The 26871-nt window shown below is 43.6% G+C and overlaps 1 protein-coding gene across 1 annotated transcript in view; it reads left to right on the forward strand.

Moving 5' to 3' along the window:
* LOC128661186 (1-phosphatidylinositol 4,5-bisphosphate phosphodiesterase gamma-1-like) overlaps window positions 1–26871 on the forward strand; it is a 370915-nt gene that overhangs the window by 242028 nt on the left and 102016 nt on the right. The window contains 4 exon segments of the mRNA XM_053715427.1: window positions 20892–20987; window positions 21585–21606; window positions 21609–21702; window positions 25147–25232. Of these exon segments, the coding sequence (XP_053571402.1) occupies window positions 20892–20987; window positions 21585–21606; window positions 21609–21702; window positions 25147–25232 (298 nt within the window).

Below are 26871 nucleotides of genomic sequence, written 5' to 3' on the forward strand. Positions count from 1 at the left end.
TCCTGCAGCACTCATTATGCCAGCTGTAAACATTACTGACACAGCAGATCAGATGCATGGTCCCTGCAGCACTCATTATGCCAGCTGTATACATTACTGACACTCCACATCAGATGCATGGTCCCTGCTGCACTCATTATGCCAGTTATATACATTACTGACACTCCAGATCAGATTTATGGTCCCTGCAGCTCTCATTAAGCCAGATATATACATTACTGACACCCTAGATCAGATGCATGGTTCCTGCAGCACTCATTATGCCAGATATATCAATTACTGACACCCCATATTAGATGCATGGTCCCTGCGGCACTCATTATACAATACTGACACCCTAGATCAGATGCATGGTCCCTGCAGCACTCATTATGCCAGATATACATTACTGACACCACAGATCAGATGCATAGTCCCTGCAACACTCATTATGCCAGCTGTATACATTACTGACACTTCAGATGAGATGCATGGTCCCTGCAGCACTCATTATGCCAGCTGTATACATTACTGACACTTCAGATGAGATGCATGGTCCCTGCAGCACTTATTATTCCAGCTATATACATTACTGACACCTCAGATCAGATGCATGGTCCCTGCAACACTCATTATGCCAGCTATATACATTACTGACACAGCAATTCAGATGCATGCTCCTGCAGCACTCATTATATCAGCTATATACTGTATATTACTGACACAATAGATCAGATGCAAGGTCCCTGCAACACTCATTATGCCTTCTATATATATTACTGAACCCCAGATCAGATGCACGGCCCCTGCAGCACTCATTATGCCTGCTATATACATTACTGACACACAATATCAGATGCATGGTTCCTACAGCACTCATTATGCCAGCTGTACACATTACTGACACCCCAGATCAGATGCATCATCCCTGCAGCACTCATTATGCCAGTTATGTACATTACTGAACCCTAGATCAGATGAATGGTCCCTGCTGCACTCATTATGCCAGCTATATACATTATAAGATCAGATGCATGCTCCCTGCAGCACTTATTTTGCCAGCTATAAACACTACTGACACCTCATATCAGTTGCATGGTCCCTGCAGCACTCATTATGCCAGCTATATACATTACTGACACTCCAGATAAGATGCATGGTCCCTGCAGTATTCATTATGCCAGCTGTATACAATACTGACACTTCAGATCAGATGCGTAGTCCCTGCAGCACTTATTATGCCAGCTGTATACATTACTGACACTCCAGATCAGATGCATGGTATCTGTAGCACTCAAGCCAGCTATATACATTACTGAAACTCCAGATCAGATGCATGGTTCCTGCAGCTCTCATTATGCCAGCTGTATACATTACTGACACCCTAGATCAGATGCATAGTCCCTGCAGCACTCATTATGCCAGTTATGTACATTACTGACACCCTAGATTAGATTAATGGTCCCTGCTGCACTCATTATGCCAGCTATATACATCATTGACACCCAAGATCAGATGCATGCTCCCTGCAGCACTCATTATGCCAGCTGTATACATTACTGAAACCCTAGATCAGATGCATGGTCCCTGCAGTGCAGCACTCATTATGCCAGCTGTATACATCACTGACACTCCAGATCAGAATGCATGGTCCCTGCAGCACTCATTATGCCAGCTGTATACTTACTGATACCCCAGATCAGATGCATGGTCCCTGCAGCACTCATTATGCTAGCTGTATACATTACTGACACCCCAGTTCAGGTGCATGGCTCCCCTGCAGCACTCATTAGTGCAAGCTGTATACAATAATGATACCCAGATCAGATGCATGGTCCTTCAGCACTCATTATGCTAGCTGTATACATTACTGACACCCCAGATCAGGTGGCATGGTTCCTAAGCACTCATTATGCCGCTGTATACATTACTGAGACTCCAGATGAGATGCATGGTCCCTGCAGCACTCATTATTCCAGCTATATACATTACTGTCACCTTAGCTCAGATGCATGGTCCCTGCAACACTCATTATGCCAGCTGTATATATTACTCGACCACTCCAGATCAGATGCATGGTCCCTGCAGCACTCATTATGCCAGCTATATACATTACTGACACACCAGATCAGATGCATGGTCCCTGCAGCACTCATTATGCCAGCTATATACATTACTGACACCCCAGATCAGATGCATGGTCCCTGCAGCACTCATTATGCCAGCTGTATACATTACTGACACCCCAGATCAGATGCATGGTCCCTGCAGCACTCATTATGCCAGCTATGTACATTACTAACACCCTAGATCAGATGCATGGTTCCTGCAGCACTTATTTTGCCAGCTATATACATTACTGACACTCCAGATCAGATGCATGGTCCCTGCAGCACTCATTATGCCAGCTGTAAACATTACTGACACAGCAGATCAGATGCATGGTCTCTGCAGGACTCATTATGCAGCTGTATACATTACTGACACACTCCACATCAGATGCACGGTCCCTGCTGCACTCATTATGCCAGTTATATACATTACTGACACTCCAGATCAGATTTATGGTCCCTGCAGCTCTCATTAAGCCAGATATATACATTACTGACACCCTAGATCAGATGCCATGGTTCCTGCAGCACCTCATTAATGCCAGATATATCAATACTGAACACCCCATAATTAGATTGCATGGACCCTTGCGGCACTCATTATACAATACTGACAACCCTAGATCAGATGCATGGTCCCTGCAGCACTCATTATGCCAGATATATACATTACTGACACCCAGCAATCAGATGCATAGTCCTGCAACACTCACTTATGCCTGGCTGTATACATATACTGACACTCCAGATCAGATGCATGGTCCCTGCAGCACTCATTATGCCAGCTGTATACATTACTGACACTTCAGATGAGATGCATGGTCCCTGCAGCACTTATAATTCCTAGCTATAATCATTACTGACACCTAGATTCAGATGCATGGTCCTCGCAACACTCATTATGCAGCTATATACATTACTGACACAGCAAGTCAGATGCAATGCTCCCTGCAGCACTCTATATACAGCTATATACTGTATATTACCCCCTGACACAATAGATCAGATGCAAGGTCCTGCCACACTCATTATGCCTGCTATATAATTACTGACACACAAGATCAGATGCATGGTTCCTACAGCACTCATTATGCAGCTGTACACATTACTGACACCCAGACTCAGATGCATCATCCCTGCAGCACTCATTATAGCCAGTTATTGTACATTACTCGACACCCTAGATCAGATGAAAGGTCCCTGCTGCACTCATTATGCCAGCTATATACATTATAAGATCAGATGCATGCTCCCTGCAGCACTTATTTTGCCAGCTATAAACACTACTGACCACCTCATATCAGTTGCATGGTCCCTGCAGCACTCATTATGCAGCTATATACATTACTGACACTCCAGATAAGATGCATGGTCCCTGCAGGTATTCATTATGCCAGCTGTATACAATACTGACACTTCAGATCAGATGCGTAGTCCCTGCAGCACTTATTATGCCAGCTGTATACATTACTGACACTCCAGATCAGATGCATGGTCTCTGCAGCACTCAAGCCAGCTATATACATTACTGAAACTCCAGATCAGATGCATGGTTCCTGCAGCTCTCATTATGCTAGCTGTATACATTACTGACACCCTAGATCAGATGCATAGTCCCTGCAGCACTCATTATGCCAGTTATGTACATTACTGACACCCTAGATTAGATTAATGGTCCCTGCTGCACTCATTATGCCAGCTATATACATTATTGACACCCAAGATCAGATGCATGCTCCCTGCAGCACTCATTATGCCAGCTGTATACATTACTGAAACCCCAGATCAGATGCATGGTCCCTGCAGTGCAGCACTCATTATGCCAGCTGTATACATCACTGACACTCCAGATCAGATGCATGGTCCTGCAGCACTCATTATGCCAGCTGTATACATTACTGATACCTCAGATCAGATGCATGGTCCTTGCAGCACTCATTATGCCAGCTGTATACATTACTGATACCCCAGATCAGATGCATGGTCCCTGCAGCACTCATTATGCTAGCTGTATACATTACTGATACACCAGATCAGATGCATGGTCCCTGCAGCACTCATTATGCCAGCTGTATACATTACTGAAACTCCAGATCAGATGCATGGTTCCTGCAGCTCTCATTATGCTAGCTGTATACATTACTGACACCCTAGATCAGATGCATAGTCCCTGCAGCACTCATTATGCCAGTTATGTACATTACTGACACCCTAGATTAGATTAATGGTCCCTGCTGCACTCATTATGCCAGCTATATACATTACTGAAACCCCAGATCAGATGCATGCTCCCTGCAGCACTCATTATGCCAGCTATACATTACTGAAACCCCAGATCAGATGCATGGTCCCTGCAGTGCAGCACTCATTATGCCAGCTGTATACATCACTGACACTCCAATCAGATGCATGGTCCCTGCAGCACTCATTATGCCAGCTGTATACATTACTGATACCTCAGATCAGATGCATGGTCCTTGCAGCACTCATTATGCCAGCTGTATACATTACTGATACCCCAGATCAGATGCATGGTCCCTGCAGCACTCATTATGCTAGCTGTATACATTACTGAAACCCCAGATCAGATGCATGGTCCCTGCAGTGCAGCACTCATTATGCCAGCTGTATACATCACTGACACTCCAGATCAGATGCATGGTCCCTGCAGCACTCGTTATGCCAGCTGTATACATTACTGATACACCAGATCAGATGCATGGTCCCTGCAGCACTCATTATGCTAGCTGTATACATTACTGACACCCCTGATCAGGTACATGGTCCCTGCAGCACTCATTATGCCAGCTGTATACATTACTGATACCCCAGATCAGATGCATGGTCCCTGCAGCACTCATTATGCTAGCTGTATACATTACTGACACCCCAGATCAGGGCATGGTCCCTGCAGCACTCATTATGCAAGCTGTATACATTACTGATACCCCAGATCAGATGCATGGTCCCTGCAGCACTCATTATGCTAGCTGTATACATTACTGACACTCCAGATCAGATGCATGGTCCCTGCAGCACTCATTATGCAAGCTGTATACATTACTGATACCCCAGATCAGATGCATGGTCCCTGCAGCACTCATTATGCTAGCTGTATACATTACTGACACCCCAGATCAGGTGCATGGTTCCTACAGCACTCATTATGCCAGGTGTATACATTACGGACACCCCAGATCAGATGCATTGTCCCTGTAGCACTCATTATACCAGTTATGTACATTACTGACACCCTAGATTAGATTAATGGTCCCTGCTGAACTCATTATACCAGCTATATACATTATTGACACCCAATATCAGATGCATGCTCCCTGCAGCACTCATTATGCCAGCTGTATACATTACTGAACCCCCAGATCATCATGCATGGTCCCTGCAGTGCAGCACTCATTATGCCAGCTGTATACATCACTGACACTCCAGATTAGATGCATGGTCCCTGCAGCACTCATTATGCCAGCTGTATACATTACTGATACCCTAGATTAGATTAATGGTCCCTACAGCACTCATTATGCCAGCTATAAACATTACTGACACACCATATCAGATGCATGGTCCCTGCAGCACTCATTATGCCGGCTATATACATTATTGACACACCCAAGATCAGATGCATGCTCCTGCAGCACTCATTATGCCAGCTGTATACATTACTGAAACCCCAGATCAGATGACTGGTACCTGCAGTGCAGCACTCATTATGCCAGCTGTATACATCACTGACACTCCAGATCAGATGCATGGTCCCTGCAGCACTCATTATGCCAGCTGTATACATTACTGATACCCCAGATCAGATGCATGGTTCCTACAGCACTCATTATGCCTGCTGTACACATTACTGACACCCCAGATCAGATGCATCGTCCTTGCAGCACTCATTATGCCAGTTATGTACATTAACTGACACCCTAGATCAGATGAATGGTCCCTGCTGCACTCATTATACCAGCTATATACATTATTGACACCAAGAACAGATCATGCTCCCTGCAGCACTCATTTTGTCAGCTATAAACATTACTGACACCTCAGATCAGATGCATGGTCCCTGCAGCACTTATATCAGCTATATACATTACTGACAATCCCAGATCAGATGCATGGTCCCTACAGCACTCATTATGCCAGCTATAAACATTACTGACACACCATATCAGATGCATGGTCCCTGCAGCACTCATTATGCCAGCTGTATACATTACTGACACTCCATAACAGATGCATGGTCCCTGCAGCACTTATTATGCCAGCTATATACATTACTGACACCTCAGATCAGATGCATGGTCCCTGCAGCACTTATTATGCCAGCTGTATACATTACTGACACTCCAGATCAGATGCATGGTCTCTGCAGCACTCAAGCCAGCTATATACATTACTGAAACTCCAGATCAGATGCATGGTTCCTGCAGCTCTCATTATGCTAGCTGTATACATTACTGACACGCCAGATCAGATGCATAGTCCCTGCAGCACTCATTATGCCAGTTATGACATTACGACACCTAGAATAGATTAATGGTCCTTGCTGCACTCATTAATGCCAGCTATATACATTATGGACACCCAAGATCAGATGCATGCTCCCTGCAGCACTCATTATGCCAGCTGTATACATTACTGAAACCCCCAGATCAGATGCATGGTCCCCTGCAGTGCAGGCACTCATTATGCCAGCTGTATACGATCACTGACCCTCCAGATCAGATGCATGGTCCCTGCAGCACTCATTATGGCCAGCTGTATACATTTCTGATACCCCAGAACAGATGCATGGTCCCTTCAGCACTCCATTATGCCAGTTATGTACATTACTGACACCCCCAGAACAGATGCATTGCCCTGTAGCACTCATATTGCAGTTATGTACATTATTGACACCCAGATCAGATGCAAGGTCCCTGCAGCACTCATTATGCTAGGCTGTATACATTACTGACACCCCAGATCAGATGCATTGTCCTGCAGCACTCATTATGCCAGTTATGTACATTACTTGACACCCTAGATAGATTAATGGCCCCTGCAGCACTCATTATGCCAGCTCTATACATTATTGACACCCAAGATCAGATGCATGCTCCCTGCAGCACTCATTATGCCAGCTGTATACATTACTGAAACCCCAGATCAGATGCATGGTCCCTGCAGTGCAGCACTCATTATGCCAGCTGTATACATCACTGACACTCCAGATCAGATGCATGGTCCCTGCAGCACTCATTATGCCAGCTGTACACATTACTGACACCCCAGATCAGATGCATGGTCCCTGCAGTGCAGCAATCATTATGCCAGCTGTATACATCACTGACACTCCAGATCAGATGCATGGTCCCTGCAGCACTCATTATGCCAGCTGTATACATTACTGATACCCCAGATCAGATGCATGGTCCCTGCAGCACTCATTATGCCAGTTATGTACATTACTGACACCCCAGATCAGATGCATTGCCCTGTAGCACTCATTATGCCAGTTATGTACATTATTGACACCCCAGATCAGATGCATGGTCCCTGCAGCACTCATTATGCCAGCTGTATACATTACTGAAACCCCAGATCAGATGCATGGTCCCTGCAGTGCAGCACTCATTATGCCAGCTGTATACATCACTGACACTCCAGATCAGATGCATGGTCCCTGCAGCACTCATTATGCCAGCTGTATACATTACTGATACCTCAGATCAGATGCATGGTCCTTGCAGCACTCATTATGCCAGCTGTATACATTACTGATACCCCAGATCAGATGCATGTCCCTGCAGCACTCATTATGCTAGCTGTATACATTACTGACACCCCCAGATCAGATGCATGGTCCCTGCAGTGCAGCACTCATTATGCCAGCTGTATACATCACTGACACTCCAGATCAGATGCATGGTCCCTGCAGCACTCATTATGCCAGCTGTATACATTACTGATACACCAGATCAGATGCATGGTCCCTGCAGCACTCATTATGCCAGCTGTATACATTACTGACACTCCACATCAGATGCACGGTCCCTGCTGCACTCATTATGCCAGTTATATACATTACTGACACTCCAGATCAGATTTATGGTCCCTGCAGCTCTCATTAAGCCAGATATATACATTACTGACACCCTAGATCAGATGCATGGTTCCTGCAGCACTCATTATGCCAGATATATCAATTACTGACACCCCATATTAGATGCATGGACCCTGCGGCACTCATTATACAATACTGACACCCTAGATCAGATGCATGGTCCCTGCAGCACTCATTATGCCAGATATATACATTACTGACACCACAGATCAGATGCATAGTCCCTGCAACACTCATTATGCCAGCTGTATACATTACTGACACTCCAGATCAGATGCATGGTCCCTGCAGCACTCATTATGCCAGCTGTATACATTACTGACACTCCAGATGAGATGCATGGTCCCTGCAGCACTCATTATTCCAGCTATATACATTACTGACACCTCAGATCAGATGCATGGTCCCTGCAACACTCATTATGCCAGCTATATACATTACTGACACAGCAGATCAGATGCATGCTCCCTGCAGCACTCATTATATCAGCTATATACTGTATATTACTGACACAATAGATCAGATGCAAGGTCCCTGCAACACTCATTATGCCTGCTATATACATTACTGACACACAAGATCAGATGCATGGTCCCTGCAGCACTCATTATGCCAGCTGTACACATTACTGACACCCCAGATCAGATGCATCATCCCTGCAGCACTCATTATGCCAGTTATGTACATTACTGAACCCTAGATCAGATGAATGGTCCCTGCTGCACTCATTATGCCAGCTATATACATTATAAGATCAGATGCATGCTCCCTGCAGCACTTATTTTGCCAGCTATAAACTACTACTGACACCTCATATCAGTTGCATGGTCCCTGCAGCACTCATTATGCCAGCTATATACATTACTGACACTCCAGATAAGATGCATGGTCCCTGCAGTATTCATTATGCCAGCTGTATACAATACTGACACTTCAGATCAGATGCTAGTCCCTGCAGCACTTATTATGCCAGCTGTATACATTACTGACACTCCAGATCAGATGCATGGTCTCTGCAGCACTCAAGCCAGCTATATACATTACTGAAACTCCAGATCAGATGCATGGTTCCTGCAGCTCTCATTATGCTAGCTGTATACATTACTGACACCCTAGATCAGATGCATAGTCCCTGCAGCACTCATTATGCCAGTTATGTACATTACTGACACCCTAGATTAGATTAATGGTCCCTGCTGCACTCATTATGCCAGCTATATACATTATTGACACCCAAGATCAGATGCATGCTCCCTGCAGCACTCATTATGCCAGCTGTATACATTACTGAAACCCCAGATCAGATGCATGGTCCCTGCAGTGCAGCACTCATTATGCCAGCTGTATACATCACTGACACTCCAGATCAGATGCATGGTCCCTGCAGCACTCATTATGCCAGCTGTATACATTACTGATACCTCAGATCAGATGCATGGTCCTTGCAGCACTAATTATGCCAGCTGTATACATTACTGATACCCCAGATCAGATGCATGGTCCCTGCAGCACTCATTATGCTAGCTGTATACATTACTGACACCCCAGATCAGATGCATGGTCCCTGCAGTGCAGCACTCATTATGCCAGCTGTATACATCACTGACACTCCAGATCAGATGCATGGTGCCTGCAGCACTCATTATGCCAGCTGTATACATTAGTGATACACCAGATCAGATGCATGGTCCCTGCAGCACTCATTATGCTAGCTGTATACATTACTGACACCCCTGATCAGGTACATGGTCCCTGCAGCACTCATTATGCCAGCTGTATACATTACTGATACCCCAGATCAGATGCATGGTCCCTGCAGCACTCATTATGCTAGCTGTATACATTACTGACACCCCAGATCAGGGGCATGGTCCCTGCAGCACTCATTATGCAAGCTGTATACATTACTGATACCCCAGATCAGATGCATGGTCCCTGCAGCACTCATTATGCTAGCTGTATACATTACTGACACTCCAGATCAGATGCATGGTCCCTGCAGCACTCATTATGCAAGCTGTATACATTACTGATACCCCAGATCAGATGCATGGTCCCTGTAGCACTCATTATGCTAGCTGTATACATTACTGACACCCCAGATCAGGTGCATGGTTCCTACAGCACTCATTATGCCAGTGTTACATTACGGACACCCCAGATCAGATGCATTGTCCCTGTAGCACTCATTATACCAGTTATGTACATTACTGACACCCTAGATTAGATTAATGGTCCCTGCTGAACTCATTATGCCAGCTATATACATTATTGACACCCAATATCAGATGCATGCTCCCTGCAGCACTCATTATGCCAGCTGTATACATTACTGAACCCCCAGATCAGATGCATGGTCCCTGCAGTGCAGCACTCATTATGCCAGCTGTATACATCACTGACACTCCAGATTAGATGCATGGTCCCTGCAGCACTCATTATGCCAGCTGTATACATTACTGATACCCTAGATTAGATTAATGGTCCCTACAGCACTCATTATGCCAGCTATAAACATTACTGACACACCATATCAGATGCATGGTCCCTGCAGCACTCATTATGCCGGCTATAACATTATTGACACCCAAGATCAGATGCATGCTCCCTGCAGCACTCATTATGCCAGCTGTATACATTACTGAAACCCCAGATCAGATGCATGGTCCCTGCAGTGCAGCACTCATTATGCCAGCTGTATACATCACTGACACTCCAGATCAGATGCATGGTCCCTGCAGCACTCATTATGCCAGCTGTATACATTACTGACACCCCAGATCAGATGCATGGTTCCTCCAGCACTCATTATGCCTGCTGTACACATTACTGACACCCCAGATCAGATGCATCGTCCTTGCAGCACTCATTATGCCAGTTATGTACATTACTGACACCCTAGATCAGATGAATGGTCCCTGCTGCACTCATTATACCAGCTATATACATTATTGACACCCAAGAACAGATGCATGCTCCCTGCAGCACTCATTTTGTCAGCTATAAATATTACTGACACCTCAGATCAGATGCATGGTCCCTGCAGCACTTATATCAGCTATATACATTACTGACAATCCCAGATCAGATGCATGGTCCCTACAGCACTCATTATGCCAGCTATAAACATTACTGACACCCCATATCAGATGCATGGTCCCTGCAGCACTCATTATGCCAGCTGTATACATACTACTGACACTCATAACAGATGCATGGTCCCTGCAGCACTTATTATGCCAGCTATATACATTACTGACACCTCAGATCAGATGCATGGTCCCTGCAGCACTTATTATGCCAGCTGTATACATTACTGACACTCCAGATCAGATGCATGGTCTCTGCAGCACTCAAGCCAGCTATATACATTACTGAAACTCCAGATCAGATGCATGGTTCCTGCAGCTCTCATTATGCTAGCTGTATACATTACTGACACCCCAGATCATGCATAGTCCTGCAGCACTCATTATGCCAGTTATGTACATTACTGACACCCTAGATTAGATTAATGGTCCTTGCTGCACTCATTATGCCAGCTATATACATTATTGACACCCAAGATCAGATGTATGCTCCCTGCAGCACTCATTATGCCAGCTGTATACATTACTGAAACCCCAGATCAGATGCATGGTCCCTGCAGTGCAGCACTCATTATGCCAGCTGTATACATCACTGACACTCCAGATCAGATGCATGGTCCCTGCAGCACTCATTATGCCAGCTGTATACATTACTGATACCCCAGATCAGATGCATGGTCCCTGCAGCACTCATTATGCCAGTTATGTACATTACTGACACCCCAGATCAGATGCATTGCCCTGTAGCACTCATTATGCCAGTTATGTACATTATTGACACCCCAGATCAGATGCATGGTCCCTGCAGCACTCATTATGCCAGCTGTATACATTACTGACACCCCAGATCAGATGCATTGTCCCTGCAGCACTCATTATGCCAGTTATGTACATTACTGACACCCTAGATTAGATTAATGGTCCCTGCTGCACTCATTATGCCAGCTATATACATTATTGACACCCAAGATCAGATGCATGCTCCCTGCAGCACTCATTAGCCAGCTGTATACATTACTGAATCCCCAGATCAGATGCATGGTCCCTGCAGTGCAGCACTCATTATGCCAGCTGTATACATCACTGACACTCCAGATCAGATGCATGGTCCCTGCAGCACTCATTATGCCAGCTGTACACATTACTGACACCCCAGATCAGATGCATGGTCCCTGCAGTGCAGCAATCATTATGCCAGCTGTATACATCACTGACACTCCAGATCAGATGCATGGTCCCTGCAGCACTCATTATGCCAGCTGTATACATTACTGATACCCCAGATCAGATGCATGGTCCCTGCAGCACTCATTATGCCAGTTATGTACATTACTGACACCCCAGATCAGATGCATTGCCATGTAGCACTCATTATGCCAGTTATGTACATTATTGACACCCCAGATCAGATGCATGGTCCCTGCAGCACTCATTATGCTAGCTGTATACATTACTGACACCCCAGATCAGATGCATTGTCCCTGCAGCACTCATTATGCCAGTTATGTACATTACTGACACCCTAGATTAGATTAATGGTCCCTGCAGCACTCATTATGCCAGCTATATACATTACTGACACCCAATATCAGATGCATGCTCCCTGCAGCACTCATTATGCCAGCTGTATACATTACTGAAACCCCAGATCAGATGCATGGTCCCTGCAGTGCAGCACTCATTATGCCAGCTGTATACATCACTGACACTCCAGATCAGATGCATGGTCCCTGCAGCACTCATTATGCCAGCTGTACACATTACTGACACCCCAGATCAGATGCATTGCCCTGTAGCACTCATTATGCCAGCTGTATACATTACTGACACCCCAGATCAGATGCATGGTCCCTGCAGCACTCATTATGCCAGCTGTACACATTACTGACACCCCAGATCAGATGCATTGCCCTGTAGCACTCATTATGCCAGCTGTATACATTACTGATACCCCAGATCAGATGCATGGTCCCTGCAGCACTCATTATGCTAGCTGTATACATTACTGACACCCCAGATCAGATGCATGGTCCCTGCAGCACTCATTATGCAAGCTGTATACATTACTGACACCCCAGATCAGGTGCATGGTCCCTGCAGCACTCATTATGCAAGCTGTATACATTACTGATACCCCAGATCAGATGCATGGTCCCTGCAGCACTCATTATGCTAGCTGTATACATTACTGACACCCCAGATCAGGTGCATGGTTCCTACAGCACTCATTATGCCAGCTGTATACATTACGGACACCCCAGATCAGATGCATTGTCCCTGCAGCACTCATTATGCCAGTTATGTACATTACTGACACCCTAGATTAGATTAATGGTCCCTGCTGCACTCATTATGCCAGCTATATACATTATTGACACCCAAGATCAGATGCATGCTCCCTGCAGCACTCATTATGCCAGCTGTATACATTACTGAAACCCCAGATCAGATGCATGGTCCCTGCAGTACAGCACTCATTATGCCAGCTGTATACATCACTGACACTCCAGATCAGATGCATGGTCCCTGCAGCACTCATTATGCCAGCTGTATACATTACTGATACCCCAGATCAGATGCATGGTCCCTGCAGCACTCATTATGCCAGCTGTACACATTACTGACACCCCAGATCAGATGCATCGTCCCTGTAGCACTCATTATGCCAGTTATGTACATTACTGACATCCTAGATCAGATGAATGGTCCCTGCTGCACTCAGTATGCCAGCTATATACATTATTGACACCCAAGATCAGATAAATGCTCCCTGCAGCACTCATTTTGCCAGCTATAAACATTACTGACACCTCAGATCAGATGCATGGTCCCTCTAGCACTCATTATGCCAGCTATATACATTACTGACACTCCAGATAAGATGCATGGTCCCTGCAGTACTCATTTTGCCAGCTGTATACATTACTGACACCCCAGATCAGATGCATCGTCCCTGCAGCACTCATTATGCCAGTTATGTACATTACTGACACCCTAGATCAGATGAATGGTCCCTGCTGCACTCACTATACCAGCTATATACATTATTGACACCCAAGATCAGATGCATACTCCCTGCAGCACTCATTTTGCCAACTATAAACATTACTGACACCTCAGATCAGATGCATGGTCCCTGCAGCACTTATATCAGCTATATACATTAATGACACACCTTATCAGATGCATGGTCCCTGCAGCACTCATTATGCCGGCTATATACATTATTGACACCCAAGATCAGATGCATGCTCCCTGCAGCACTCATTATGCCAGCTGTATACATTACTGAAACCCCAGATCAGATGCATGGTCCCTGCAGCACTCATTATGCCAGCTGTATACATTACTGACACCCCAGATCAGATGCATGGTTCCTACAGCACTCATTATGCCTACTGTACACATTACTGACACCCCAGATCAGATGCATCGTCCTTGCAGCACTCATTATGCCAGTTATGTACATTACTGACACCCTAGATCAGATGAATGGTCCCTGCTGCACTCATTATACCAGCTATATACATTATTGACACCCAAGATCAGATGCATGCTCCCTGCAGCACTCATTTTGCCAGCTATAAACATTACTGACACCTCAGATCAGATGCATGGTCCCTGCAGCACTTATATCAGCTATATACATTACTGACAATCCCAGATCAGATGCATGGTCCCTACAGCACTCATTATGCCAGCTATAAACATTACTGACACACCATATCAATGCATGGTCCCTGCAGCACTCATTATGCCAGCTGTATACATTACTGACACTCCATAACAGATGCATGGTCCCTGCAGCACTCATTATGCCAGCTATATACATTTCTGACACCTCAGATCAGATGCATGGTCCCTGCAGCACTCATGCCAGCTGTATACATCATTGACACTCCAGATCAGATGCATGGTCCCTGCAGCACTCATTATGCCAGCTGTATACATTACTGACACCCCAGATCAGATGCATGGTCCCTGCAGCACTGATTATGCCAGCTGTATACTTCACTGACACTACAGATCAGATGCATGGTCCCTGCAGCACTCATTATGCCAGCTGTATACATTACTGACACCCCAGATCAGATGCATGGTCCCTGCAGCACTCATTATGCCAGCTATATACATTACTGACACCTCAGATCAGAAGCATGGTCCTCAGAATTGTGATGTCATCACTTATTATTTAAAGGGCCACTGTTCAGTATGCTTTGCCCTTGCGTTGTTTTAGACCTGTTTGTGAGAGGTCCTGTGTATTACCTGGCTGTCTGATGTCCCTCCTGGTTCCTGATCTCTGGCTTGTTCCTGACTCTGCTGTTCTCCTTGCTCCTGAACCGGCTTGTCTGACTATTCTCTTTGACTCCTGACTCGGCTCGTTTGACTACCAGCTCTGGTTTTGATTCCTGGCTTGTTATTTGACATGTGGACTTTTTATTATTTTTTGCTATTAATAAAGGTGTGATTATTTTTGCACTTCTCGTCTCAGTTTGATTCCAGGCACCCTGACATTACGCAAGGGCCATGAATCCTGATGGTGCTGATAATCCACCTTTACCTGCCATAATTTCCAGGATGGATGAACAGGATCACCGCTTGGATCAATTTGCACTAGCCCTGCAAACCCTGCTGACTCGCACTGCACATTTGGACCAAAGTGTCCCGCAAGTTATGGCTGCTTCTGTTTCCGCTGCTGCACCTAGTCCTACCAGGAGCATGTCCGGTTCTGCACCTCTACCTCAGCGATATGGAGGCGATCCTAATCAGTGCAGAGGGTTTTTGAACCAGGTGGGCATTTACTTTGAGATGCTACCTCAGGCGTTTCCCTCTGACAGAGCTAAGGTGGGATTTCTCATCTTGTTACTCTCTGACACAGCTCTTGCCTGTGCTAATCCCTTGTGGGAGATTAATACACCTGTGATTTCAAATTACCCTGAATTTGTGGCCTCCTTTCAAATTGTATTTTATGTTCCGGCTCGCTCCTCCTCTGCTGCTAAACGACTCATGTCCATTCAGCAAGGTACAAGATCTGTTGCTCAGTATGCCATTGAGTTCCGTATGCTTGCCGCAGAGGTAGGTTGGAACAATGAAGCCCTTGTTGCCGCCTTCTTTCATGGGCTCTCTGATGCGATTAAAGACTAAGTTGCTGCCAGAGATTTACCAGAAGATCTCGAGGCATTGGTGTTTTTTTTTTTATCCTAATTTACATCAGACAAAGTGAGAAGCCCTCTTTCAAGGAGCGCTTGCGGAAGCCTCCTGTTCCGTTGTCTCTTACGTGTTGGTTCCCACCCATGCCTCCCTCTCCTCCCATGCCTCCTGGTCCCGAGTCGCCAGGTACTGCTGATCTGATGCAGTTGGGATTCACGCGTCTCTCCGCGGTGGAGAGGGCCTTTAGGAGGAGGGAGGGGCTCTGCCTCTATTGTGGTTACAGGGACACTTTTTCAAGTCTTGTCTTACACGGCCGGGACACGCTCACACCTAAGGTCCTGTCGGGGCAGACCTTGGGTGGTTTATCCTCATCCTCGGAACTGCTAAAGGAGAAACCTTTGGTCACGGTTGTCCTTTCCTGGGTGGACTCCTCCATAGTCACCCAGGCTCTTGTTGACTCCGGTGCTGCAGGCTATTTCATTGACAGTGCTTTTGTATCAAGGCACTCCATTCCTGTTTTGCCTCGGTCCGTTCGGCTTGCTATTGAGACCATTGATGGCAGGCCCCTTCAACCCGCACTCATTACTAACTAAACTGCTCTCTCCGTTATCCATGGCTGTTGGGGCTCTCCATTTTGAAACCCTCCAGTTCCAGGTGATAAACTCTCCGCATTTTCCGGTTGTTCTTGGTTATCCCTGGCTCCAAAAGCACAATCCCAGTCTCGACTGGCGCAGGTCCAAAATTTGTCGTGGTCTCCGCAATGTATTTCCACTTGTCTTCAGAAACCAGTTGAAGTCTTGTGCACTTCTTCGGTATCTCAATTGCCAGAGGAGTACCGAGAGTTCCTAGACATTTTCGATAAGGTGCATGCCGGTACGTTGCCTCTTCACCAGTCTTACGATTGTGCCATAGACCTGCAACCAGAAACCATTCCTCCTCGGGGCCGGGTTTACCCTCTGTCTGTTGCGGAGAATTGTGCTATGGAGAGTATGTTGCTGATGCTCTGTCACGGGGATCATCTGCAAATCCTGCTCTCCTGCAGGGGCTGGCTTCTTCTTTGTGAAGAAAAAGGGTGGTGAGTTAAGACCATGCATCGATTATAGGGGTCTTAATCATCTTACTATTAAGAATGCTTACCCTATTCCGCTCATTACGGAACTCTTTGACCGCCTCAAGGGAGTTACGGTCTTTACTAAACTCGATTTGAGAGGAGCGTACAATCTCGTTAGGATCAAGGAGGGCCACAAATGGAAAACAGCATTTAACACCAGGAGCGGGCATTATGCTATTTTCCAGGAATTTATTAATGATGTCCTACGAGATTTGTTGCAACAGTGTGTTGTGGTGTACTTAGACGACATCCTTATACACTCACCCACACTTGAGGCTCATCGTTCTGATGTTACACGGGTTCTTCAGAGACTATGTTATAGTGGCTTATTTTGTAAACTCGAGAAATGTGAGTTCAGACTCAAGTAACCTTCCTAGGTTATGTTATCTCCGTTGCAGGGTTCTCCATGGATCCTGACAAGTTATCTGCAGTTCTGCAGTGGCCTCGCCCAGTTGGTCTTCGGTCTATTCAACGTTTTTTGGGGTTCGCCAATTATTATAGAAAGTTTATTAAAAACTTTTCTTCCTTGGTCAAACCTATCACAGACATGACCCGTAAAGAGAATGATCCACTCCATTGGTCACCTACTGCCATTTAGGTCTTTGATAGTCTTAAGACTGCCATTGCTGCCGCTCCAGTTTTGGCTCATCCTAACCCTGTCCTGCCTTTCGTTCTTGAGTTTGATGCGTCTGAGACTGGATTAGGTGCCCTCTTGTCTCAACACCCTATGCCTGATGGTTCCTTGCATCCGTGTGGTTTCTTCTATAAGAAATTGTCTCCAGCGGAGTGCAATTATGAAATTGGTGACAGGGAATTACTGGCCATAATTTTGGCACTCAAGGAATGGAGGCATCTTCTTGAGGGTACTAGCGTGCCAGTGCTCATTCTTACTGACCACAAGAATTTAACTTATCTATCTGAAGCAAAACGTTTGTCACCCGACAGGCCAGGTGGGCACTATTTTTGTCTCGGTTTCATTATGTGGTCTCCTACCTGCCTGGTAGTAAGAATGTTAGGGCTGATGCCCTCTCTCGACAAATTTCACCTCTGTCCAAGGAGGAGTCTGTACCTACTCCAGTTATACCTCCTGACCATATTTTGGCTACCATACGTACTAATTTGACTTCTCCCTTGGGGGAGTAGATCCTGGCTGCACAAACCAATGCACCTCCTGAGAAAACTAGTGGTAAGTGTTTTGTCCCTGAGTATCTTCAAACTAAACATTTGCATACTTACCACTATCCTAAAGCCGCAGGTCACCCAGGCAAGAACCAAATGATTTGGTCTGTCACTCGACAATTCTGGTGGCCAGGTTTTCGTTCTGATGTTGCTGCATATGTTGCCTCCTGCTCAGTTTGTGCACAGAATAAGACTCCTTGACGTCTTCCTGTGGGTCTTCTTTAACCTATTGCTAATGGTGAGTGTCCTTGGACACATCTTTCCATGGACTTCATTGTCGAGCTCCCTGTTTCCAATGGCAATACTGTTATCCTTATGGTGGTTGACCGTTTTTCTAAAATGTCACATTGCATTCCCTTGAAGAAGTTGCCTACCGCTCAGGAGCTTGCTTCAATTTTTGCCTGGGAGGTCTTCAGTTTACATGGTTACCCAAGGAGATAGTGTCGGACCGGGGTAGCCAGTCTGTCTCCAGATTTTGGCGTTCCTTTTGTGCTCAAATGGGGAGCCAGCTTTCCTTCTCTTCGGCATATCACCCTCAACCCAATGGGGCTTCAGAATGGTCTAATCAAGCTCTGGAACAGCTCCTTCGTTGCTATCAGATCACCACAATAATTGGTCTGAACTGTTACCTTGGGCAGTGTTTGCTCATAATAGTGCTATTAATGCTTCCTCCAAGTTATCCCCGTTCATCGCGAATTATGGGTTTCAACCATCCTTGTTGCCTGATTCATTTATGTCTCAGGGTATTCTGGCTTTGGAGGAGCATCTCCGGCAACTCTGTTCCACGTGGGTGCAGATTCAGGATTGCCTTCATCGTTCTATGCAGCGCCAAAAGTTCCAGGCTGATTGTAGGCGTCTGCCCGCGCCTTCTTACCAGGTTGGTGAGAGTGTTTGGCTGTCCTCCCGCAACTTGAACCATTGTGTGCCTTCCAATAAACTGGCTCCCCGTTATGTTGGTCCTTTTTGAATACTCTGACGGATCAATCATGTGGCCTACGCTCTTGACTTCCTCCTGCAATGCACATCTCCAATGTTTTTCATGTCTCCCTCTTGAAACCATTGGTTTGTAATCGGTTTACCACTGTTTTGCCTCGTCCCCATCCTATCTTTGTTGACAACCATGAGGAGTATGAGGTCAGCAGCATTATTGACTCTCGTATGTCCAGGGGTCACGTACAGTATTTGGTTCACTGGAGGGGCTACGATCCGGAGGAGCATTCATGGGTTCCCTCCTCTGTTGTTCATGCTCCCCCCCCCCTCTGTGCCTTCCATGCCCGTTTCCCCAATAAGCCTTTTGTCCTCCCGCGGTGGAGGGGTCGTTGAGGGGAGGGTACTGTCAGGGTTTTTTCCCTGCCTTGTTTGCTATGTGCTGCTGGCAGCTATTTTACTTACCTCTCTTGCTGACTCTGGTGCATTCTGTGTGATGCTGCTCATTTCCTGCACTTCTTTTTATGGCCAGACTGGTGTACATCATCCGTGTGAGACAGGATGCAGTCTCAGAATTGTGATGTCATCACTTATTATTTAAAGGGCCTCTGTTCAGTATGCTTTGCTCTTGCGTTGTCTCAGACCTGTTTGTGAGAGCTCCTGTGTATTACCTGGCTGTCTGACATCCCTCCTGGTTCATGATCTCTGGCTTGTTCCTGACTCTGCTGTTCTCCTTGCTCCTGACTCGGCTTGTCTGACTATTCACTTTGGCTCCTGACTTGGCTCGTCTAACTACCAGCTCTGGTTTTGATTCCTGGCTTGTTATTTGACTTGTGGACTTTTTATTATTTTTTGCTATTAATAAAGGTGTGATTATTTTTGCACTTCTCGTCTCAGTCTGATTCCTGGCACCCTGACAAGATCAGATGCATGGTCTCTGCAGCACTCATTATGCCAGTTATATATGTTACTCACACCCCAGATCAGATGCATGGTCCCTGCAGCACTCATTATGCCAGTTATATATGTTACTCACACCCCAGATCAGATGCATGGTCCCTGCAGCACTCATTATGTCAGCTGTATACATTACTGACACCCCAGATCAGATGCATGGTCCCTGCAGCACTCATTATTATCCGCTATCTTCCCAACTGCAGTTAAAAAGGTGTAATCTTTTTTCTGTGTATCTCACTGTAGTAATAACAATTTTGTGTCCACAGGAATTGTGGGCAAATGACATCAATAAAGTTAGAGAATATCTGTGCAACTACCTGAAGAACACTGACACGTCTGAGCCGCTCTTACAGCTGGAGGAGGTAAGTAATTGTATAGACTTACCTCTATTGAGACATTAAACCGTAGGCTGACAGTGGCAACCAGTGACTAGAACGATATGAGTTAGTGCTGGCTTGGAACAGTTATGTCTAGATCTTAACCAGACATGGAAGTCAAAACTAAACATTTATGATTAAGATAGATTATGCAATTAAGAATAGTTTACATTTATTATAAGATTGATCTCTTACTCTTGTTATTCTTTAATAAAATGTAGCTCCTTTCCATGAGAGTTTAATACGACTCAGGAGCGTGCACGTATCTAGAGCACTATATGTCAGCTGTGTGTGCAACAAAGACTATACATGTCCCGTATTACGCTCTCATGGAAAGTTTCAGCAAATGATTCCAAGAAAAGGACTGTAATGTATTAATAGAAGCAAATTTATACAACCGCACACTCTGGCTGAATCATGACAGTGTTTTTTTTTACTTCCTTTGTCACTTATTTCCCTGTTATATAATTTACTCATTTGGCTATTGTGATACATGAGATAAAGAAGCAAAACATTACCCAAGCTGCATACAATGCTTTTCCCTGTGGATTCTGATGCAATGTTTATTTTTTATGACCTCAGTTCCTGACCTACCTATTCTCCAAAGAAACATGATAATGGACTCCAAATATGAGCGTGTGGTGGCGGAGGATATGAACTGTCCCTTATCTCAGTACTGGATCTCATCTTCGCACAATACGTAAGCACAGACATACCATAGCAGGGTCACATTCTCTAAAGATTATCTAAGAAGTCTCATTAGTACTACAAGGTCCCTCATATAGCTTGAGAGCTGTTTATCTTGTTCTGCAGGTTCTGGGTGTGAGGGAGAAACACATTCTTTATAATATAATGCTCCAAAAATCCTAATCAGTCCTTAAACACGTCAATTTAGTTTTTATTCAGTCTACAGCAATCTGATTTTTCCTTCACACATATAGATATGAAATGTCTTGTGATTTATCTCAGAACAGCCACCAGAGCATATAAAGGCCCTGATTATCAAAGATTCTCCAGCTTGGAGAGAAATTGTAGTTCAGGCTTCACAGGGACTGAACTTACTTAATTCTCAAAGAAAAAGGGCAGAACTCTCCAGCACTGCAAGATCTCTCTCATTTCTGTATGTGAAGGAGAGACAAGCCAATGCAATATAGAACTGCATAAGATGAGAGTTTTGTTAAATTTACACTTTGTGCTTTGTTATTTATATTACTTTACACTTTAGATTAGGTTATTTCCGTATTATTACATTTAAGTTTTGAACTTTCTCTTTTATATTTTAATACATTTAGATTTTGATCCAGCAGTGATTTTACAAATTCTGATTATGTTTTGAAAGTTTCTTACTTTAGCAAATTAGGATCATACTTTGTATATTTCTGTGTATATTTTACAAATGTCATTGCACTTTGTATTTTCTCCTTTGTAAACTAAAACTGACAGTTTCAGTATGTAGGAGATACAGAGCAGTTCCCTTGGCTGAACAGGGGAGTTCCCAGGGTATGTCTGAATCTCTCCCAGAATTCTTGTGGAGTGATGTAAGCATTTTAACCAAGCTGGTCTCACTGATTTATCTCACAAGCTGTATGCAAGTAAAGTTTGCTCAAAATTCACAATACACTTATTTTAATTAACAAATAATTAGTATATTCTAAAATATAGACAAAAGCAAGTTAAATTGCAGTGAAAACATTTCAGTTTTATTTGTAATTGATGCAAACTGAGCCTTTATATCAGCCCCAGGTGTTCTCCAGTTACCTTCTCTCTTCCATGTGAGATTTTGTATCCCAGAGAGCTTTATTACTTTCTATGTAAGGCATATCTCATCTCTCTGGAACTTTGAGGTTCCACCCTTTTTCGTAGAAAATTCAGTGAGTTAAGCCCATGTGAAATCTGCATGATAATTTCTCTCCAAACTAGAATATTTGATTATCTGGCCCATAGAAAGTAATGAAGCTCTCTGGGAAACTGAAGCTGACAGTTTTTCAGTTTAATTTTACACAGAAGAAATCCAAAATGCAATCAAATTTATAAAACATACACATGAATATACAAAGTATGATCCTAATTTGTTAAAGTTATACAGAAACTGTGAAAGCATAATCAAAATTTGTAAAATCACAATCCTAAATACACTGCTATATACAAAATAAAATACAAAATAGAAAGTGCAAAGTTAAAATGTAATCTGTACTGTAAAGTAATATAGAATAAAAAGCACAAAGTGTAAATGCAGCAGAACTCATGTCATGCAGTGCTATATAGCACAGGGCTTGTCTCTCCTTCACATACAGAAATGCAGGAAACCCCCCTTGGAGAGGTAGAACAAAATCTACCTTTTGTATATTTCACTAGGGATCTCGCAGTGCTGGAGTATCATTTTATATCATCTCACCTGAGCTGAGAGATTTCGATCATCAGGACCAAAAAGAGATATCATCTAACAACTCTAATTAATTTTAACCTTTAAAGCAGGGATTGTTAAATATTTATGATATGTACTCCTTTAAAGCAGGGGTTGTTAAATATTTATGATATGTACTCCTTCAAAGCAGGGGTTGTTAAATATTTATGATATGTACTCTTTGGCAGTCTGCTAAACCCTTCTCAAATTAATGTGGCCTCACCTGAACTATCCAGTTTTGCAAAACTTTAACACACAATAAAAACGACTAATTTATTTCCATGCTTTGATCAGCAAACAGTTGAAGATACTGTAGATAATACTGAAAAGCAACGTAAATGTCTGGGTTTCAAGTGCGAGTAAATGCAACTTCACATCTCAATGGCTCTATGTACTAGGTGCAGAACTGCCAATAGTTGGCCAGCTATGCTGTACGAGCGTCTGTAGAAAGGCCGTGATTATGTGTTCCCTGTTGGTGACAGCCGGTACTAATGCTGTTGGGCTTTATTACCTACAGTCATAAATCAAGGAAATGTTACATTTCAATTACAGGTCATTGAAAATTAAGATGTGTTTTTTTCTCATTCAATTTCACAGACACCCTGAGATGTATCCATTGACCTGTACAGGGTCAGTAGACAATAGGATAAGAACCCCTGCTTTTTTTATGGCAGTTTTTTTTAAAAGGAAAGTGTCCCGTTTCATGCCCACCAATTGTGCTCTGTCTGATGTGTGGTCGCACAAGATTATGTATGTTCACACCCTGGGTGCCCAGTTAAGCCAGGGACTGTTTTACACCCATTCTCTTTTATACAGGTGTCAATAAATGTGATCAATGAAAAAAGTGCAACAGTGCAAATAATTATTTATAAAAGAAAAAAGGATATATTCGTTCTAAGAAAGGTCTGGAAATCCATAATATATTCATCCACTTTAGATGCAGCAATATGAAGCAGTATTTCCAGATGTCCCTCAAGCGAAGATAAGCTCTATTTGATGCGCACACCCTCTTTTATACTGATGGTTAAACAGTCATCCACGAAGAAGATAGAAATGTACTATTTATTAAAATGATATAAAAACTATAAAATCGTCAAATGCACAGTATATAAATCACACACAAGGAGTCTCAATGTGAGGCAGTTCCAATAAACTTTTCAAAGCAAGCCACTATCCTGGATGGATGCAGATAGGCAATAGTTACAATACTACTCACCACATCTAAGTCTCAGACCGGCAGGGCAAAACTCCACCTCCTGTGAAAACTGGCACGTGATGACATGGGTATCGTAGATAGAGTTCCAACGTACGTTTCACTGTTCACTGTCAGCTTTGTCAAGGAAAAACATTATTTGAACTGCCTCACATTGAGACTCCTTGTGTGTGATATATATATATACTGTGCATTTAACTTTTTTACAACTTTTATATCATTTTAATAAATTGTACATTTCTATCTTCTTCGTGGATGACTGTTTAACCACCAGTATAAAAGAGGGTGTGTGCATCAAATAGAGCTGCTATTAATACTGCTCCATATTGCTGCATCTAAAGTGGATGAATATATCATGGATTTCTATTTAAAGGCACAGTCCAGACCTTTCTTAGAACGAATATATGCTTTTTTATTTTTTATATATAATTATTTGCACTGTTGCACTTTTTTCACTTGCTCACATTTATTGACATTTCATTTTTAAATTGTGATTTATAGTATATTTATTTCACTCTTTTATACAGGTACCTGACAGGAGATCAGTTCTCCAGTGAGTCTTCATTAGAGGCTTATGCTCACTGTCTCCGCATGGGGTGCCGCTGTGTAGAGTGTAAGTAACAAGACATCAATCTAAATGCCAGTCTTTTTTGTGTTTAGGGGGCACTGCTGCTAAAAGGTTGGCACCAATGGATATAGTGGGGAGCTCTACTGTGTATGAGGGTGCTAGCTATCATTAATCAAGGCCACTGTTATTGTTATGAGTTTTACTACTAATGGGATGCTGATGATTAGTAACAGGGACAAGTACTCCATATAATTTTACTGCAGTAGTAGTGCTAATGGGATGTTGATCATTAGTAACAGGGACAGGTACACCATATCATTTCACTGCAGTAGTAGTACTAATGGGATGCTGATGATTAGCAACAAGGACAATGAATCCATATAATTTTCCTGTAGTAGTACTAATAAGATGCTGATGAGTTGTAACAGTTACAAGTGCTCCATATCATTTTACTGCAGTAGTAGTACTAATAAGATGCCGATGATTAGTAACAGAGAGTAGTACTCAATATAATTTCACTGCAGTAGTAGTACTAATAAGATGTTGATGAGTTGTAACAGTTACAAGTGCTCCATATCATTTTCCTGCAGTAGTACTAGTACTAATAAGATGCTGATGATTAGTAACTGGGACAAGTACTCCATATCATTTCACTGCAGTAGTAGTACTAATAAGATGCCGATTATTAGTAACAGAGACAAGTACTCAATATAATTTCACTGCAGTAGTAGTACTAATAAGATGCTGATGATTAGTAACAGGGACAAGTACTCCATGTCATTTCACTGCAGTAGTAATAGGATGCTGATGATTAGTAACAGTGATAAGTACTCCTTATAATTTTCCTGCAGTAGTAGTACTAATGGGATGCTGATGATTAGTAACAAGGACAAGTAATTAATATAATTTCACTGCAGTAGTAGTACTAATGGGATGCTGATCAGTTGTAACAGTTACAAGTGCTCCATATAATTTTACTGCAGTAGTAGTACTAATAAGATGCTGATGATTAGTAACAGGGACAAGTACTCCATATAATTTCACTGCAGTATTAGTACTAATGGGATTCTGATGAGTTGTAACTGTTACAAGTACTCCATATAATTTTACTGCAGTAGTAGTACTAATAAGATGCTGGTGTTTAGTAATAGGGACAAGTCCTCCATATCATTTTCCTGCAGTAGTACTAGTACTAATGGGATGCTAATAACTAGTAACAAGGACAAGTCCTCCATATCATTTTACTGCAGTAGTACTAGTACTAATGGGATGCTGATGATTAGTAACAGGGACAAGTCCTCCGTATAATTTTCCTGCAGTAGTAGTACTAATAAGATGTTGATAATTAGTAACAAGGACAAGTCATCCATATAATTTTACTGCAGTAAGTACTAGTACTAATGGGGTGCTGATGATTAGTAACAAGGACAAGTCCTCCATATTTACTGCAGTAGTACTAGTACTAATGGTATGCTGATAATTAGTAACAAGGACAAGTTCTCCATATCATTTTACTGCAGTAGCACTAGTACCAATGGGATGTTGATAATTAGTAACAAGGACAAGTCCTCCATATCATTTTACTGCAGTAGTACTAGTACTAATTGGATGTTTATGATTAGTAACAGGGACAAGTACTCCATATCATTTTACTGCAGTAGTAGTACTAATAAGATGCTGATGA

Source organism: Bombina bombina, chromosome 5, assembly GCF_027579735.1.
Source record: "Bombina bombina isolate aBomBom1 chromosome 5, aBomBom1.pri, whole genome shotgun sequence".
Lineage (NCBI taxonomy): Eukaryota > Metazoa > Chordata > Amphibia > Anura > Bombinatoridae > Bombina > Bombina bombina.